This window comes from Syzygium oleosum, unplaced genomic scaffold, assembly GCF_021117445.2.
Source record: "Syzygium oleosum isolate NSW1041296 unplaced genomic scaffold, Sole_v2.1 Sole_v2.02, whole genome shotgun sequence".
Taxonomy (NCBI): domain Eukaryota; kingdom Viridiplantae; phylum Streptophyta; class Magnoliopsida; order Myrtales; family Myrtaceae; genus Syzygium; species Syzygium oleosum.
The window spans coordinates 21,634,024-21,653,537 of record NW_026607486.1 but is presented as its reverse complement, the minus strand read 5'-3'; the positions used below and the strand labels follow the sequence as shown (position 1 = coordinate 21,653,537).

The 19,514-nt window shown below is 39.5% G+C and overlaps 1 protein-coding gene across 1 annotated transcript; it reads right to left on the bottom strand.

Moving 5' to 3' along the window:
* Positions 1-13,700: 13,700 nt before the first annotated feature.
* LOC115673283 (GDP-Man:Man(3)GlcNAc(2)-PP-Dol alpha-1,2-mannosyltransferase) lies at positions 13,701-18,279 on the bottom strand. The gene is made up of 7 exons (XM_030595400.2): positions 17,538-18,279; positions 16,681-16,967; positions 16,174-16,360; positions 15,527-15,595; positions 15,221-15,414; positions 14,254-14,363; positions 13,701-14,171 (listed from the first exon to the last, which is right to left on the bottom strand). The coding sequence occupies exons 1-7, from the start codon at positions 17,841-17,843 to the stop codon at positions 13,927-13,929; spliced, it is 1,398 nt and encodes a 465-aa protein (XP_030451260.1). The 5' UTR covers positions 17,844-18,279; the 3' UTR covers positions 13,701-13,926.
* Between the last annotated feature and the right edge of the window lie 1,235 nt (positions 18,280-19,514).

Sequence of the window (19,514 nt, the reverse complement as noted above, 5' to 3'; positions counted from 1 at the left end):
GGTGATCCGACAAACAGATATATTCCCATCCAAAAACCTCCCTGAGTAAGTACCAGTACCACCAATAGATGTCCCATTGTCATGCCAATGGTGTTGACTTTGAACTAATTAACTTCCTTTCTCAGAAATGTTATTTTAGCTTTTGGTTTTACATCTTTGAGATTTATCTGTAGTTTTTTTCCATCAATATGCTGTAGGTGGTTCATACGACCAGAAACTGCACCATGCAATTTTTACATTTCAATAGACTGCATGAGACTAACGGCAATAAACAATCCTTTGCTATTGCCGTTAATCTCATACAGTCTATTAAATGTAGAAAATTACCTGGTGCAGTTTCAGGTTGTATGTACCACCTACAGTAGATTGAGGAAACAAAACTAAATCTCAAAGACGTAAATCCAAAAGCTAAAATAACATTTTTGAGAAAGCAAGTTAATTAGCCCAAAGTCAACACCATTGGCATGATAGTGACATCTATTGGTGGTACTGGTACGTACTCAAGGAGGTTTTTAGATGGGAATACATCTATTTGTCGGATCACCTTAAGGGATACGTGCTCTCCAATGCTGCATTAGAGATATTGTCATTATTTTCATCGGGCCCTCATATTTTAATCTACGATGGATTCTGATGCTTTTCACAAGTGTAGATTTATCCTCAAAATAATCTTCCGACCATTGCAGATATTAAAATGATTACGTTCCGAGAGAGCTGATTTCCGATATCTGGAGCTCTTGTGATACCATTTTCTTTTATCATGGCAACCATTCCTCATCATAGAGAGAAGACAACGTCACGAGTACTCGCTCCACTTCCTTAGCCTTCTCTGGACTAATGATCGTCCTTTTGGTGGATCATCTCATTTAAAAAACCATTGCGCAGATGGTCAGCTCGATAGCATGTCCCAGTTTCCTCATCCATCATCATAACTACAATCCATTCGTCTAGATGCCCCGCCCCTTTAAAGAGAATCTTCGGAGGGGGATAAGGCAAGACAGACACCGACATGCCCTCCTCTAGAACAAAATGCTATCAATAGAAAGAAAAAAATTAACACACAGCAAACAAACCCTATCTATCCATGGCCCTTGTTCAGCAAGGTTAATAAAGACAAAAAGGAAAAACATGTTAAATATTACTGGCTATAAAGCATCTGATACCATCCACGCCAACTTGACTCAATTCCATGACTAACCTCACGCCAGAACGCCCAAGACTTTCGACTCGATGGTGATGCCGCGCCCAGTAACTCTTATGCGAGGCAGGAAGGGCCAAGACGGATCAAAGTTTCGAGGTTTGTAGGGGTGTCAATGGGTTGGGTCGGGTCGGGTTTTCATGATACCCGACCCGACCCGAAAACAATGAATATGTGTGCTTGGCCCGACCCGAAACAAGACCCGAACATGACATAGTCGTACAATCGGGTTGGGTCGGGTCAGATTTGGGTCGGGTTCATGTTTAGAGGTTTGCTATCTTCTTGAAAGAATTGCGCCTAACATTTCATGCACAACCGTACTGCTAAATTTGTTCCAAAATGTGGTACTTTTGCATCAGAAATTAAACTTTTCCTCCGATTCTTAATAGAAGAACAGACGACATAAGCCATATGTTCCTGCTTAGCCGATTCAAAGAAGTGGGAAGATACATGATGTAGAATCCGAAATTCAAGCTGCAATGCAAATTCTGAAGGTAATTCTTTCCCCAAAAAAATATTTGAATTCATCCCTGTTACCAACCTTTGAAACACAAGGTAATACAGATTCCATATACCTCACTTCGCCTAAATCAGAGCAAGTTAACATAAAATCCAGCTCCAAAACAGAAGAACAATTAAAATAAATGAAAACCATTGGCCACCCATATAACAAGCAAGACACAGACGAACCATTGTCCTCGAAACAAAAAAATTCACAATCCAACTCGCAATCACTCAACCACAAAAACCCCACCAAGCGGACACAAGAACCATCACCGAAGATCAAGAAAACAGGGCAGAACAACAAAAGCCCTCACACACGAAACGGTACCGTTGAAGAGTATACAAAGCCGAGATGAACACGAAGACAACTGCTTAAGCGAAACTGGTCAAAAACTTGACCGAGGGAAAACAACTAAGCACTCACCGATTGAAGAAAAGCCGGTCCTGGGCCTCTCTGGGTTGGTCACGCCCGCGAATCAGCTTCGGAGCCGACGGTGATTTTCCTCAGATCTCTTCAGATCTGAACCGCATCGCTCCTCCTACGTTTTCCTTCTCGATCGCCTGCGTTCCCCTCGCTTACGGTTCGGCACCGAGCTTTCAGCTTCCCGGATACCTCGAAACGAGCAAAGCTTCGAAGAGGACCTCCCAAGCCCAGGTCTGCGCTACCTGGGCGCTTTTGCGGTACTGGGTCGCCTCGCCTCGCCCATTTCGTAGCTCTATAGTTAAAGGGTCGTTGCGGGTATGCGGATTAGGGCTCTCCGCAAGTTCGGTGCTCCTCAATAACTAGAATCATCCATGATGAAAGGCAACCGGTGAACTCGATTTTAGTTGGAGCCGACGGTGATTCCGGTAAAAATACTCTCAAAGGCCCCGCGATTCCGCGGGTAGTCTGGATAGCGCAACCTTAGGGAGAGGACGAAGCTCGAGTCACGGGTGAGCGCCGACGATCGCCGTCGATACAAGCACGCTGAAGAAGAAGAATGAGAAGACGTTGCTGCTCGTTCGCGTCTGAAAATGGAGTCTTGGTTTGAGTTTCTATAAGAAGATAGGGTTTCGGGTGGGCTTGGCGCAAGAAGAACAAATGGTTCTTGTTTGTTTCGGATGGACTTGTTTCAGGCGGGCTCGGGTAGGTGCAAAACTAGTTGAGGCCTTATTTTTACTGTTATCCAAATAAATTAAGGCCCAATCCGATCCAATACAAAAAATTCTTGTTCAAGTCAAATCGGATCGGGTTGTGTTTGAGCGGATTCTTTTGACACCCTAGTTTAAGGCAAACCAGCCCCACTCCCCGCCTCAGCAGAACCCAAACAGAGATTATTATAACATGAGAAAGTCCTGGTTACTCAAAATTTACCTTCCTCCTCCAGCATTTGCTGGAGAACCCAACGCAATCGCCCCAGCTCCCATGCAAGACCAGCAACCAAGAGAACCTCGAATGCCGAAACCCATACTCATTCCTCAAGACATCGAAGAAAAGCAACTGCCAAAGCGGGGCTCTCGACGTTCAAAGCACCCACCACTTGGTCGACATGAAACCGGCTCAACTTGGAAACGACGGCCCCAAAGTGGGGAGAAGTGACGAATCCCTCTGCTTCTGAGCCCCTCAGCCCGCTGACGAGCCGACGAACAGGGTCGTCGGGGACGGGCTCGTTGTCGGAGTTGAGCCTCGCAGCAGCAGCGGAGGCGGAGGGATTGGCGAAGAGCAATGGACGGAAGGGGTGAGCGCGAGCTTGAAGACGAATCAGACGGAAGAAACGATACATTCTAGGGTTTTTTAAGTCACGTGCCGGCTGTCAAAAAAGTCTGATCCGAACCGGCCCAGCCCGAAATAAGGATAATATATATGAGATTTAAAGCTCTTACCCGACCCAAAGGAGGACCGCCCCGAAGAAGCCCTATATTTCCGGGCCAGGTCAGGTCGGGCCTATCCGGTATGGGTCGGGCTGGGCTTTTTTGACAACCCTACCTTGAACGGATAGGGACCAGAGAGCTGATTTTCGGTGTCTGGAGCTCTTGTGATATGATATTCTTTTATCTTGGCACCCAATTCCTCATCAGAGAGAGAAGGCTAAATCGCGAGTACTCGCCCGACTTCCTTAGCCTTCTTTGGACTAATGATCGAATCCTTTTGGTGGATCATCTCATTTAAAAAACCATTGAGCACATGCTCAACTCGATAGCAATTCCTAGTTTCCTCATCCATCATCACAGGAACAGTACATTTGTCCAAATGCCCTTTAAGGAGAATCTTCGGAGGTCTATAAGGGCGGGAAACCACCGACATGCCCTCCTCTATAACAAAATGCTAACAATAGAAAGATAAAAAAAAATTAACACACAGCAAACAAACCCTATCTATCCATGGCCCTTGTTCAGCAAAGACAAAAAGGAAAAACATATTAAATGTTACTGGCTATAAAGCATCCGATACTATCCACGCCAATTCGACTCAATTCCATGACTAACCTCATTTCAGAACCCCAAGACATTCGACTCAATGGCTCTGCTAGGCGGGCTGTATTTGTAGATCCCGTCGACACCCCGGTAACTCTTAGGCGAGGCAATGTAGAACTCGTGGCCCTTGATCGAGTTGTGCACTTCTGTACGGAACACCTTCTTAAGGTTGCAGTCGCCAGCGAGGGCTTCGTCCATGGAGGGAGAGGTCAGGAGAGTCAGGGAAGGAGAGGGAGAGGGAGTGGGAGACAAGTCGGAGATACAAGAGCGAAGTTGATTTTAGGGCTTTGGAGAGAGGTGTTTTCGACAATATTAAATTAAAAATTAAAAAAGAAGACATACCATAGTGAATTACGGAGTCATGAATATCTTCATTTATATAAGATCAAAATGCGCATTTCAATATGAATTACCCGTCGAGTTGGGTCATGTTTCATCTCAATCTACCATTTTCGAACAACAAAAAATCGAAACTCTAAATTCATATCATATATAAAAGTAAAATATAGCGACTTTGATAACTGTCAGAAAGTTTCTTGATCTAGAAAAACTTTATCCGCAATTTAAAAAATTATTGTGGTGTCGGGAAAAAACAATAAAAATCTTCTAAGAAAGTACTTCCAGGACCAGCTACGAAAAAAATATAAGAATTCTCAATAGTTGTGGCGCGAATGATAACCATTATGTTCCAGAAACAATTCCTGAAACAGAAATAGATTTTTTCTATTTCTGTTTCCAGGACAAGTTTCTGATAAAAGAAACCCGTTTGATAACAACCAAAAATTTCTATTTCTGGAATAGAAACCCGTTTGATAATAGCATAAAATTTCTATTTCCTGAAATATAAACCCGTTTGATAACAACACAAATTTCTATTTCCTGGAACATAAGTCCTTTTTTTTTAGAAATTGAATAAAAAAATTAGAAAATCCGAAAAATTCCTAAAAATTTCAAAAAAATCTATAAAAATTGAAAATTTCCAAAAAATAAAAAACAGTCAGATTTCAGGAAAATAGGAAATTTGTTGAATTTTTTTAAAAATAAATAAATAAATAATTTCAAAACTTCACAAAATGGCTTATAATACCTGTGGCCATTCACTTTGAGTGAAATTTAAATTTTTTGAGGTTCTCAAAATAATCAAAATATAAAAAATTTCAAAACTTCACAGAATGGTTTTGAATACTTGTTGTCGGCCACTTTGAGTGAAATTTAAATTTTTTGAGGTGTCCAAAAAAAATAAATAATTCAATTGTGTGTCCTTTTGTTTTCAGTAATTTTGCTCCAAAATAAAGGATGAAATGATCTTATTGAGAGTGGCATATGCTTCTTAATTAATGCTTCTGCATTTCTTTTAATATTGGTCTGACCGAACTCTCCTCGTAAAGACTTTGGGAATCCAAAAGTACTGCATAGCTCCCCTTCAAACTTAACTCCAATTCAAACATCTCCACAAGCTCTTGGGCTTGGGCCGGATTCCCTGAAATCATTTAGCATCATGATCATCACATGTCATTCACTTAAATGTTGCCAGAATGGAAACATTTTGTTTTCGGTCGATCAGATAGTCTTTCTTGGTTGGTTATGACGAAAATCAGACAGCTTTTTCACCAATACATAAAGGAAAACGTCCATTGTCCTCTCACGGCAAAGGTATTTAATTGGAAATTCTCGATAATTATTTTGTATTTATTTTTTGGTAGAACTTCAAAATCCTGTGTAAGATTTGCCTTACACAACCGGTTGAAGCCTAGACAAAGGTGGAGAGAAGGAATACATGAGATAGCCAACAGCCGGAACTCATTTTTCCTTTAGTTGAACCTTAAGAAATGAATGCTACAAAGAAATGAATCCTGTACTTCAAATGGCGAATTCGATGTCTGAAAACCTAACAAAAAAAGGAGTGAAGCACAATGCTCCACAGAAATTCTACATAAGCATCTACCTCGAACAAATCTTTTCAGTACCTAAAATAAGTCTTATATTTTGCTATTCCTTGAAGCTCCTTGTCATGTAAGCATTATTCTCATGGAAATGAACTGCTTAATGCCTGATTCCATTCAAGTATAGACCATCCTGCACATCAACCATGAAACTAGCTCTTTATGGCGAGTGACACCGGATAAGTTTTGGATAAACTAAAAACACTATGTGCAGGTTTACAACACAAAGCAAAATTTAGAATCTCGAATAATCCAGTCCAAGGCACAATAGCTTCTTGCAGAGCCTATGGAATACATTGACGCAAAGTTTGGACATACCAAATGAAGAGATTGACCAGAAAGTGAATACAGGGATTCCACCACCATCACCAGTGTCATTTGAATCCTCTGAGCCAACAGAAAATTGAACAAGTTGACTATTGTTGGTTCCTTTTAAAAAACATCTCATGGATCTACTAGCACTGACCATACGAGTTACTGCAGTGATTTGTAAACAGAGAACGAAATGACTTATAAACTCAGCGAAATTATTATTGTACTTCCATTCCACCAATTCATTATTTATGCATCCATACATTACATATAATACTGATTTTTTGACCTGAAGGACATTGCTAGGAATAGCGATAAGGAGAATGAAGAACAAAGCAAAAATTAGGATGTTTGTTTTGGTGTAAGTGTTTTTCCATAAAGTGTTTTATGGACTTTCATCCGTTTGGTTCTCTGAAAATGATTTGATCAACGGAAAATACTTTCCGGTCAATACAAATACCATGTTTAATTTGAGGAAAGTGAATTTCCTTATTTAAGAAGGTGAAAACACTTTCCGGAATTGCTCATTTTGAATTTGTGAATTTTTTTTTCTTTTCTTTTCTTTTTCTTTTCTTTCTAAGAAGGAAAACATTCATGTATTTTCTTTTCTTAATAAAAGTAAATTAAAAATAAAAAATAAATTGAAATAATTTAAAAAATACAAAATTTTTTGATAATTTTTACCATCAAATTTTCCTCACCAAACAACTGAAAATACTTTCCAAGTCTTTTTTAGGTTTTAGCCAAATACCGAAAAATGAACTCGTTTTCCTGGAAAATGATTTCTTGGAAAATATTTTCCAAAAACAGTACATTTTCCGTGAAACAAACGTACCATTAGGCTCCGTTCATTTCGCGGAAAATGTTACGTTTCTGAAAAATGTTTTCCAGAAAGTCATTTTCCTAGAAAATGACACAATTTTTCAGTTTTCGGCTGAAATCTGAAAAATTCTTTGAAAATGTTTTCCATTGTTCGGTATGGAAAAGACTTTCCTCATTGCAATACTTTTAAGAAAAAAAAATTTAAAATATTTTTTTCTTTTTTTTCGTTTTCTTTTTTCTTCCTTCTTTTTCATCCTCAGCCAGTCGCCGGCCACCTTGAGGCCGGCGACCAACCGGAGAAGAAGATAGAAAAGAGAAAGAAAAATAAAAAAAAAATAATAATAAAAATATTAGAATTTTAAAAAAAGAAAATAATTATAATTATAATGAATGATGAAAGGAGGAGGGGAAAAATGTTTCTCTTTTCAAAAAGTCTGTCTTCCGTGAAAACGCTCCGTTCGTTTCACGGGAAATAAATTAGTTGTGGACAACATTTTCCCTCAATGGACAAAACACCTTCAAAAGTGAGGAAAATGTTTTCCTCTTGAAAGAGGAAAAAATTTTCCCTCCTCCTTCTTTCACCATTCATATTAATTATTTTTATTTTTTAAAATTCTAATTTTTAATTATCTTATTTATTTATTTTTATTTTTTTAACCTTCTTTATCTGTAATTTTTTTCTAGAAAATCAAATCGGATATTGAACGGCGGAAAATATTTTCCAGTTCATTTTCAGGTTTCGACCGAACACCGGAAAATATTGTTGACTTGCCGAAAAACATTTTCCAAAGACGTTAGTGTAAAAGTCAAATTACATTTATAATCTTATGTGGGGTAATTATATAATTCCTAAAAAGTGAGACCCAAATGTTTTTAAGTTATATGTTAATATTTTTTTAAGCATTGCAAGCGATTAGTTTCAGAAAAATATTTTTTTTCAACTCATTCATTTTTCGAGAAATAAACGGAGCTCTTCATGAAGAGGATGAAAAGTCAAAATGTATTCCTGACCTTCATCTATTAGCTTTGCTTTTCGGTAAGCGGGGGTAATTATGGAATTCCCGAGAAGTGAGGCAAAAAAGTTCTTTTTTTAGTCATGTGTTAAATAGATTTACGAATTTAGCTAAAAGATGAAAAATGTTTTTAATGAGAAATTATGAAATATTTTTAAAATATGAGCTCGAGAGACGAAGAAGAGGAGTGTAATGAAAAATCTGATACTATAATGGAAAAAAGGTACTTATTTGACTTTGAACATTTTAATATTTATATCGTCTATTCTATATACACACATATATATAAATCAAAACGCCATTTTGTATCACTTTCAATTCCTTCAAATGATAATGACCACCCAATTTTTTTTTCTCCAATTATTCTTTGTCATACATTCAATACAAAAGAAGATAACTAACTTTTTTGTTGGAAAAATCACCTATTCAATCATAACTCAATGTTCGAATGCCAATTCAGTCCTAATCTCTCTAATTCCGCCAATACAATTGTAAACTTTTGCGCGAAATTTAAATACAGTCCACCCGACTAATTAATGCTGGAAAACGCTGGTGTGGTGATTCACGTATGATGTCGGATCGAGTAAAACTACCCAAGTCAGCATGCTGCGTAAAACGGTTGGCGATAATCGGCCACCACGCTAGCAATCTCTGGCAATAACTAGCCGCGAAAGGATTATATTGGAAGTTTGCGCAAAGTTTTAGGATTATATTGACAAATTAAAAAGTTTAGAATTGAATTAGCAATCATATGATAAGTTTGGAATTGATTGGTAATTATCTCCGGTCCATTAGGATAGTTACCGTCGGTCACCGGATGCTAATTGTTAACGATCCACAATTTTCTACTGTACAAAAAGAGCATAAAAGCAGCACGCATGCCCGTCGAGTGTGCTCGAGAGCTCGCATGGTGCGAGTTCATCATTAGTTTCCTTATATTTAGAATATATAAAAAAGTTAAAACTAACTTCCCATTCTTTTCATCAAGTAACCATCCACTTAATTATCTAATATATAAAGTTAATCATCAAATTCACACATAGAAAATGTTAAAAAAAGTGTTTCGTAGGGCACTTGTTGAGCCTCGTTAAATTGCGTTAGAAATTTAAAATTTACCCGCGTGAAGTAAGTGGCTTTATTAAAACGTGCGATTCTTCCATTTTCAAGGTTTTTTTTGGAAATCGTCATTTTCACTTTTTAGATAACTTACCTAATGCCTAAAAGCACTTATTATGAGATAAATAAAAATATCTTTAAGACCAAAAAAGAAAAAGTGTTTACACATATCTAATATACCCATTATATTCACTCAATTAGATAAATACCAAAATTCACTTCAACTCTTCGCAAAAGACATTCTGTATAAATGATGACATGGATATGCGTAAATGGTGCCTCAGGAGGCAAAGATTTTGACGATGATTGTGACAAGATCTAACGGCAATATTATGAGTTTTTACTCCAGTGAGTCGACGTGCTCACCTTAAAAAAATCAAGAAGCAACCCGGGCCAGCTTAACTTTCTTTTCTGAAATTTGAGAATTTAAGTTTCCATAATTCATTTAAAAGAATTGTTATCTATTTGGCTTCCCACAAGTCCCTGGGACCACGTCACCGCCACGACAAAGAGTCTCGTACCCCGTCGAGGATGGTAGATTTTAGGATTTTTCTGCTCGCTACAAAGGCTAGGCTTTCAAAATCTTAATTGCGGCGGCGAAACATCGAGACACACCGCAAATGCAGAATGCTTATTCCCCAAATGCATTAGAAGGGGAGTCAGTTCACTGACCAACAAGCATTGTATATACCATTCTTGCTCAGTCCCATCACTGATCCAGTATCCCACATTGAGATGAAAAGAGAAAGTGTTTTTTCGTGATTTTATAGGAAATATATCCATTGAAAGAATAACAAATTTGATTACTCCACCCATCAGAACTTGACACACCGGGCCGGCAGAAAACATTTAAGATTGTCTCTTAAGATTGTCGATTGCTAAAAATGAGGCAAGAGAATGTTTCGATGCCATGCCTAGCGATATAGTATGTCCAATCCTCAAATAATTTTAGCAACAAACGTGAATTTGCCTGTGTATTGTTATGTGTTGGATTGGATTGGAGAAAAGTAGGGATACTTGTAGAAATATGGGGTAAGTGAACCCTTAAACTTATCACGAAAATGCAATTGTGTTCTAAAACTTATAAAAAATGCAATCAAGTCCTAGAATTTGTCAAATCAGTGAAATTGAGTCATTCCGTTAATTCCGTCCAACTTGGTTAACAGAAAGTGTTGCCGTGGATTTTTTTTATTATTTTCTTTGTCCTATATGGCGATGACGTGGCTAAACCAAGTAGTTGTACTGAGTAGTTGTATTTCCTTTTTTTTTTCTCTACTTTTTGGCAATCAATTCATCTATCTTCCTTGGCGGAGATGAAGACAATGGTGGGGACAGACTCCATACTCTGAATGGATTGCTTGATCCTATTTTGTGCGTGTGAGGTTGTGTGCCTGTGTGCCCGCGCAAGCAGAGAGATCTCTCTTTTTTTATTATTCTAGTTTTTTTTTAAGGAAAATTACACAAAACCCCTATGAACTTTGCTGGCAATGCATGTTTCCACCTGTGTTTTCAACTATTAAACAACACCTCTTAAACATTAATTTGTTACGGCTGCCAATCCTCATTTATTTTTTCTGCTACATGTGTGCACATGACTTTAAGGGGTAAGAGTATATTTCATCTTATTTTTTGAAGAAAAACTCTTTTTACTCTAATTATTCTAAAGAAAATAAAAATATAGAGAATGAGAGAAAACTCAATCAACTAAAATTGCTAATAACAGAAGAAATGAATATAAATAAGAACAATAAATAATCAAATGTTGTAAAATTATACAAATATAGCCACTTTAATAGAGTTAAATGATATTTTAAGAAAAAGAATAAACACAACCTAAATAAAAAGCACAAAGTAGCAAAAAATTCAAAAGATAAAAATTGATTACTCATCGTGTATACCTAAAGGGTTAACTAAGGTAAAAAGTGATTGATTAACAAAAATATTATAAATAATTACAAAAGGAAAAGGAAATGATTAAATGATATTTAAGGTGATTTTCTTTAATATTTGTTATTGATCGATCATGTTTTTTGCATTGATTGATTATTTAAAAATATATAATGATTATCCAATTTTTGTTATTGGAGCCTTTTTCCCTTTTAATTGATACGTAGTCGTGTTTCTTTTTCCATTAGATTTTTTCATCAACTTTTACCAATTTCAATTTCAAAATAATTATTGGTATCTTCTTTTTATACTAGTATTTTTTGTCGAATTATAATAGTATTTTAGTTAGTTTATTTTTGCCAATTTTCTCTGTCTTTTTCATTTGCTAACAAAAATCTAGATTAAAAGAGAGACTTCTAATCCAAAAAATGAGATGGAAATACATATTTACCGCTTTGGAGATGAAATCGTATTTCTGGTTTACACCTATCATTCGCCATTTAATTTTTTCTTTGGCTCCACCTCCACGTAATCTTATCTGGAAGTTAAGGGCGCGAATGATAACCATTATGTTTCAGAAATAGATTTTTCTATTTCTATTACATTGATGAGTTTCTTAGCTAAAATACGCATTTGATAACGATACAAAATTTCTGTTTTTGAAATAGAAATTCGTTTGATAATGACACAAAATTTCCCCCTCCCAAGCGGTCGGCGGGCAGGAGGCAACGGACGGCGAGAGGCGGCCGATGACGGGAGGCAAGTGGCGGTGGGAGGTGGCCAGCGTTGGGTAGCAGCGGGAGGTGACCAGCAGCGGACGACGACTACGTGAGGCGGCCGGCGGGCGATTGGCCGGCCAGCGGCGGAGGATGGTGACGAGAGGCGGCCAGTGGGTGGGCAAGCGAACGAGCGGGTGGGCAGCGGGGGGTGGCTAGTGTTGGGCGGTGGCGGCGGAGGACGGTCAGAGGCGGAGTACAATGATGGGAGACAGCCGGCGGCAGAGGACGACCGAAAGCGGAGGACAACGACAGGCGGCGGCCGATGTTGGGTAGCAGTGGGAGGCGGGCGGCGAGACACGGCGGTCAACGGTGGGAGATGGCCAGCGAGTGGCGGGAGACGGCGGCAGGAGGTGGCCGGCAGTGAAGGACGGCGACAAACGACGGCCGGTAGGTGGTGGCAGATGACAACAGTTAGGCAGCTACGATAGGAGGCGGCCGGGGTGATGGTGGAGCAGCGGGTGGGCAGCCGGCTAGTAGTGAGGGCAAGCGATGAGAAGAGTTTTTATTTCTCATTTCTGTGCTAGAAATAGAAAAGTAAAAAAAATTATTATAATTTCTCTTCCAAACCTATTTCTAGAGTAGAAATTTGTTCTAAAGATAGAAAATGAAATTGCGTTACCAAAGGGATTTTTGTTCCAAACCTGTTCCCGATAACAGAAAATAGAAAAATAGAGAAACATAATGGTTATCATGCAAGCCCTAAGCTGCCAAAGGAGAGGGGGCAGAGACTATTGATAAGCCTGAAAGTAAAGATGGACGGAGGTCAAGATGCAAGAGTGAGTCATCTCTACTATCATGATTGTCGACAGGATTGGTTCAATCTGCTTGAGGTTCAGGAATGTTCATAGACTTGACAACATCCATAATAGTTGAAGCAAATGGAGTCGAAAGGTTGGATTTCTTCTTCTTGATTAGAGGAGCAATGGCACCCACCGTTGTTTCTTCTACTTCTCCTAAAGTTTGATTTGTTGGTGAAGAACTTTTGGTAGTGGGGGCATCTGTCGAAAGGAGAGATTTTCTACCGGTGTACCATTGGGAGAAAAGCCAACTATGGCATAAATGTCCAAAAGAGTAATTGTCATTTGGGGAAGAAGAAACAGTTGGTTGAAGGAGACCAAAACTAACAAGAAGAAGCTCTAGATTTAGGTCGTATGACAGCATACTAACCTCTAAAGCAGTGTCAATCCCGGCTCTTTTCCAAGCAAGACGAACTGATAAATACCTTTCAGACATGCATACCACCTATGGACAATTGCTTCGAAAGAAGGAAAACCTCGAAATCAAGAAGGTTCTGTAGCCCAAATATCCATAATAGAAGTCTTCCAAATAAGAAGCAATTCTTCTCGTTTTTTAGGAAAACATGGCCTGAGTGAGGTTAGAATTTGTTGATGATTACGAAAGTAGGGACCAAGAATAAGTTTTTCAGAGTATTCATCGGCCATATTCAATAGACGGAAATAACAGTTTGAAGAATTCTCATCCCATTACGAGTTGTCAAAGTTGGCAATGTAATTTCGGGAGAGTATTGAGATGCCATGAAAGCAAATGGAACAAAGAATAGGAAAAGATTAGAGGGGTAGATTGAAAGGAAACCTAGGGTTTAAGGAGGAAGACGAAGGAATAAAAGTTGGACCTTTGCGTGTAAGTGAGATGGGAAAATCAAAAGTGAAGATTCTTATAATTTGCAATCTATATTTGCTAATCATAAATTATCAAGATGACGTGTCAGAATAAAACAGGAGATTATGATCATGCTGATTGCGCACAGAATATGAAATGCCGGAGTACAAGGTGTACATCAAGACTATCCACAAGGTAGTGTAAGCACGAGCGAGAGGTATTCTTTGCAACTAAAGCTACAACTAGGCATCTCGCTCACGGTTACAAGATAACATGTTTTAAGATGATGAAGTACCCATTACTGGCCGGATTGCAGCCTTAAAGTCTTCATAAAATCTTTGCTCAGAAAATCTGGACGCACGCTTCCTAGCGGCTGCAGCCATATTGACTCTCTCGGATTCTGACATCCTTAGGATTTTCAGGATGGCATCAGCATATTCCTCAACATTTTGGGCAAGAAATCCAGTTTGCTGTCCATCTTCTTCTAAAACAATGTCCATTTTTGGGCCAGCAGACTTATGAGCTGGACAAAATGCAAACATTCAATGTGCATGAAGACAGGCCAGGGAATTCGTTTCTAGTTCTAAAGTGATTGAAAAGTATACCGATCGGGATGGCTCCGGCAGCCATATACTCTACTACACTGATTCCAAAATGCTCATCAGTCATAGAATGCAGTCCTGCAGTTGCACCTGCTAAAAGTTTAACCAAGTCCCTGCCAAGTAAGAAAGCTGTCAAAACCAAAGTCTAGTGGATAGTTCATACTTATCAACTGTCATATAAGACATGAGCAAAATCAATAATTACATACATGGAGGACATGATGAATTGAACCCAAAAGAAGAAATATTCAGATGACAACAAACTTAGCGTTTAACTTTTTACCAGTTATTAGCCCTACTTTTTAGCAAAATGCCTATCAGTCAAGTATCAGAAAATATATTCCTCACCATCACAGAGAAATTGAGTTATATCAAGAGAATCTCATCGTTTGTTGTGTGGACATTTCTCTTAATGTCACTTAATGCAGGAAGTTCTAGGGTATGCCTCTCAATTTTATCTTTTTCCATGTTGAGCACACACATCCAAATTCAGCCATGGTAAACAACTGATTCACACAAGAACGAAAGTAATTTTCAACTTGGGTTCACAAATACAAAAGAGATTGGTGAGAGAGGGCTCTATAAGCTGTTGGCCCATCTAGTGTGCTAGAGTGGGCTTCAGCCGGTAAGCCCACTTACACTTCCGTCCTCTCTCATCTTCACTTTACTTATCGCTAAGAGCCAATGATTACATCAAATCCATCAAATTTCTTTCATTTATCTTACATCATAGCTTCTTACTGCGAACTTGAACCAACATTCCGTTCCACATGAAAAGTTCTTAAGCCAGAAGCTCATAGCAGTCCTCATAAGATATCATTATGTAAAGACACCGCCAAAATATTGGTTATATCCTACAGATGTTGTTTGTGGTCTAAAAACACAACTCACCATATGACAAAGTCAATCTATTCTCCAGAATAAAGCAATGAAAAAAGTTAGGTGTAATTGGGGTCTTAGTGGCACAGACCTGTACATTACGTTCTTATGGAACTCCACATCCCTTTCCACTTTCAGTTCAACTGCTCTGATTTTCAAACTTTCCAACCTATCTTCGTCTGATCTATTCCGACAACTCCCCACAAATTGGAGCTTAGGTCTTGGCATGTCTGCTTCTAATTTTCTGATAGAAAGCTCGAATGCCTCAAGTTGAAGAACATGTGCCTGAGATATGACAATCAAGCTTAAGGCATATGCACTACATTAGCAAAGGCCCATGTGAGCCACTCAAATGATAGCTACCTCGTCATTATGAGGTTGGTATAAATGTTCCCACCTTCTCTGGACGAAACTGGGCAACAGAAATGAAAGTTGGCGCAGTAACTGGTCTTTCCAAGGGAAGCGCCTGCTTCGACAAAAATGTTCTAGGGAATGAAATATCCACTACAACATGTTACGTAAATTGAAAAGGTGAAAACTTAACAGCAGATAAACCAAAGCGGATTATTGATAATAGAAAATGTACATAGATCATAAGTAGAACACACAAAAACAAGAATTAACTAGCTAGAGATAAGAGCATACACATAGACTACCATACAAATTAAAATGCAAAGTTAAACTGTCAACTGGTCAAGTAAGTAGTTACAAAAGTGGTCTGAATAAAATGGGTACATCATTTCCCAATTCAATAAGAGGAGGACACGACATGCTGAGAATAAAAGCAGGAAAGAAAAGGAGCAGGGGAGCACAACAGCCGGATGTCCATATTGTGACAATTGCAGTTTGTCCATTTGTAGCAAGACCAACCTAACTTCTTTCCCCTAGAACTCATTTTCCATTGGCGTGTCTTTGTCGATGTGTTGGTGTATGGTTAATGTGTGCATACATGTGTCCATGCTAGTCTCACCCGTGCGTGCGAGAGAGAGAGAGAGAGAGAGAAGTCCCAGAGATATGGTAAAGAACAACAACAGCACAACAAACCTGCAGTCCTGATGTATCGCATGGAGGATAAACTCGCTTAGTTCGATCAGGAATTCTCCAAAGCTTCTCAATATGCGACCTTGTCCATGATGAATTAACCATTGCAAGATGTGTGCAAGACCCAACAAACCCGTATATCCAGCTAAAAATTGTGTAATATATGATTTTACATCTGGATAGCCAAACACTGCCCAAAAGGAGAGAGTTACGTCAGAATTGAAAACAACAGAGAATATACAAAACCACACATATGTTTGTATGCATGAATTACACCAATATTCAGATATCCAAAACCTCACAATAGACCACTACATGACTGTCAGACTTTAGAAGGAATGGTGCCAGTGATAAGATGAGCAGGTGCACATAATTGAGGGAGACAAGGTGGTGATATGGAGTTATGGACGAAGGGACAATGGGAGAACCGTCCTGTTTAAGACGTTCTATAGAACATCTAGACAGGAGCACACACAGATAAATAAAAATCCATCAGATTAGATCCAATACCTCTGAGCTATTGAAGCTTTGTTATTATAGATAGAAGTCCGCTGGCGAACACGAGATATCATGTCCGTGCTGATAGTAGGGTAATGAGTGTAGCACATAACTTTGCATCCAAAAATCCGTGCGACAGGATAAGTGAAAGCATATCCACTGGTGTCAAAATAGAACGACGGAGTATACTTGCATAACGCTTCCCACGAAAGATACATGGAACCAAGACTTTGGCCGATCATAGTAAAGCGTGGGTAAGTAGTTTCTTCGACCCACTTCCTCTTGCACAGATGGACAACCTGAGGAGTTGGGCATAAGTAACAAGAGCGTACTGTTAGAGCTTACCAATTTCGAAAATTGCTAGGAGAATCCCTTCACACCCTCGTGACAAAAAAGGTTAAAATTTGCTAGCATCAACTCTTAAGATGTGTCTCTCGCACAAATGACGTCCTACGCAAAATTCCTCATGCATTTCACGCCATTTATGAACTAGTCTTGTTATGAGGTAAGTTAGGGACGTATTCCTCAAGTAAAGCTATAAGCTTTTTTCATTCAAAGACCGAAGGGAAGTCATTATGTCTACGGTCTACGATCCTCGACAAGACCTAGCAAAGCTGTATAAGGGAAAAAGGCGAATGCAATATCTGACATTCAACTCCGACCTCACATGCTTACATTGGCAAGACATTTCAAGAACCAAGAGCACAGCTCCTCAATCAAAAACATCAATTGAGATCCTCCACTCACTGATTCACAGCACGTAATACTAACTAAAACTTCGATTGGCGTGCGACAAAAGTAGACCAAAATAGGAATAGTAGCAGCTCAGACAATAAGTTCAGCAACGAAAATGGAAAGAAATTTTGAACCTTAGGAGGACGAAGCAGCTTGACTCCAAATCGATCGATCGCACGGGCCGTCAAGCTATCGGGAGACGCGTCCTGATCGCCAGTGTAGACGGCGCAGTCGAGATCGGGACGCTCCTCCTGCACGGCCCTGACGGCGCACCACAGCACCCTCTCCCCTCCCCCGCCGTCGTTGGTGTACGGATGGAAGAACCCGACGGCCCTCCTCCTGGCCGCGCGGCGGGAGACGACGCGCGAGGCGAAGAGGAGAGCGAGGGACGATGGGAGCGCGACGATCAGGGTCCAGACGAGGATGATGGCGATCGCCATCGAGGAGGGCGGAAGAGAGGATTCAAGAAATTTCTTCGTTCGTTCTGCTTGCGTTGCCAGAGAGGGCCGGCCGAATCAACGTAATACAGGAACGAAAACGAGAGACAGAAAATCAACCCAAAATTTTTTGGACGAAAATGTCCCTTCTCCGGCGGCTGGAATAATCGCACGACCCGCCGGCCGGCGAGCTCGGGCCCTTAATTCAGACCGGTTTGCCTCTTCATGTCGCAAGGTGCACTCGGAGACCTCATTTGAAAAAACAACTCCACTTCGGGTCCTCACGAACGGAACCTCACGCCCGCTTACCTCTCGGCATCTGTGCTCCTTCCCAGCTTTGAACCGCCCTCGTCGGCGTCGATCCCCCGCGGCTCCGATCTCTCCTAGGCAAGTTCGTATAGGCTTTTCTCGCTCGCGTGCCCGTTTTTAAAAAAATAATGAGTCTACTTTGTGTGAAATTAGACATGTAAGAGCCACAAGTGCATCCCCAGCCAAGCAACCGGGGTTTCTGCTGGAGGTCTTGAGAATTTATGCAACATTTTAGTTTGGCAACATTAGCTAGGGGTCTACTTGCCATTTCCCTGTATGTCAATAAAAGTTTGTTCTTGTGAAGCTCCCGACACATTGAAGAGATTAACGAAACACCTGGTTTGAACTTGTTAACTTCGGTCAGACCAGTATTAAAAGAAATGCAAAAGCATTAATCAAGAAGAAGTATATGCCACTCTCAAACCGGCTAATTCCAAAAAAAAACACTAACTTTACGTTGAGTGATAATTATGGCCCGAATTTTTTTTTTATTTCAATAAAAGGCATCAACTTTTATTTGAGTCACAAATCCAGCCCCCTTGATGAGAAATTTTCAAATTGTTCATGCCAAATTTGGGATTTAAATGAAAGTTGATGATTTTTTACGAGAAAAAAACAGCTCGGACCAGAATTATCATTCAAGGTAAAATTAGTGTTTTTTTTTTTAATTAAGCCCTCTCAATAAGATCATTTCAGCCTTATGCTGAAAGTACAATAGCAAAAAACAATGGACACACAGTTAAACTGAAATTTTTAGTTTCCAAATTGACATAACCTATTAAAACTGCAATGTCTACACCTAATATTGTCAAGCTTACTTAACTCCCCGCAGTTCCAATTCAACAGATGAATAATTACATTTGATCGTGCGATTTACAAACCCATCGATAATCCATTACATCAAAAGGCGCTTCCGTGAGTTAATTCCAGTTTTCAGATATATATATCCAGGTACAATATGCAATACAGTTCAATTTTGCCCCTTTGCCATTGCAGCCAAGAGCCGCTCCTTGTTCCCCTTTGCCATCGCAGCCAAGAGCCGCTCCTTGTTCCCCTTTGCCATTGCAGCCAAGAGCCGCTCCTTGTTCGAGCTATCTAGCTCCAGCAACCACTCCCCGTCCTTGTCGGACCGGATCATTACCGCAAATATAGACAAATAGAAAACCCAAGAAATGAACATATGGACCTTTAATTCAAAGCGCACAATAAAGAAAGAGAATGTTGAGCTGAGCGTCAAAATCATCGCAACACATGGAACTTTAAGAACATAGTAATCTGAACATTCAACCTCAGACGTTAGAGCAAGTTCTAATACTTGATTCACATTCAAGTCCTTGAACAATCATCAGAACATAAGTCTCAGAT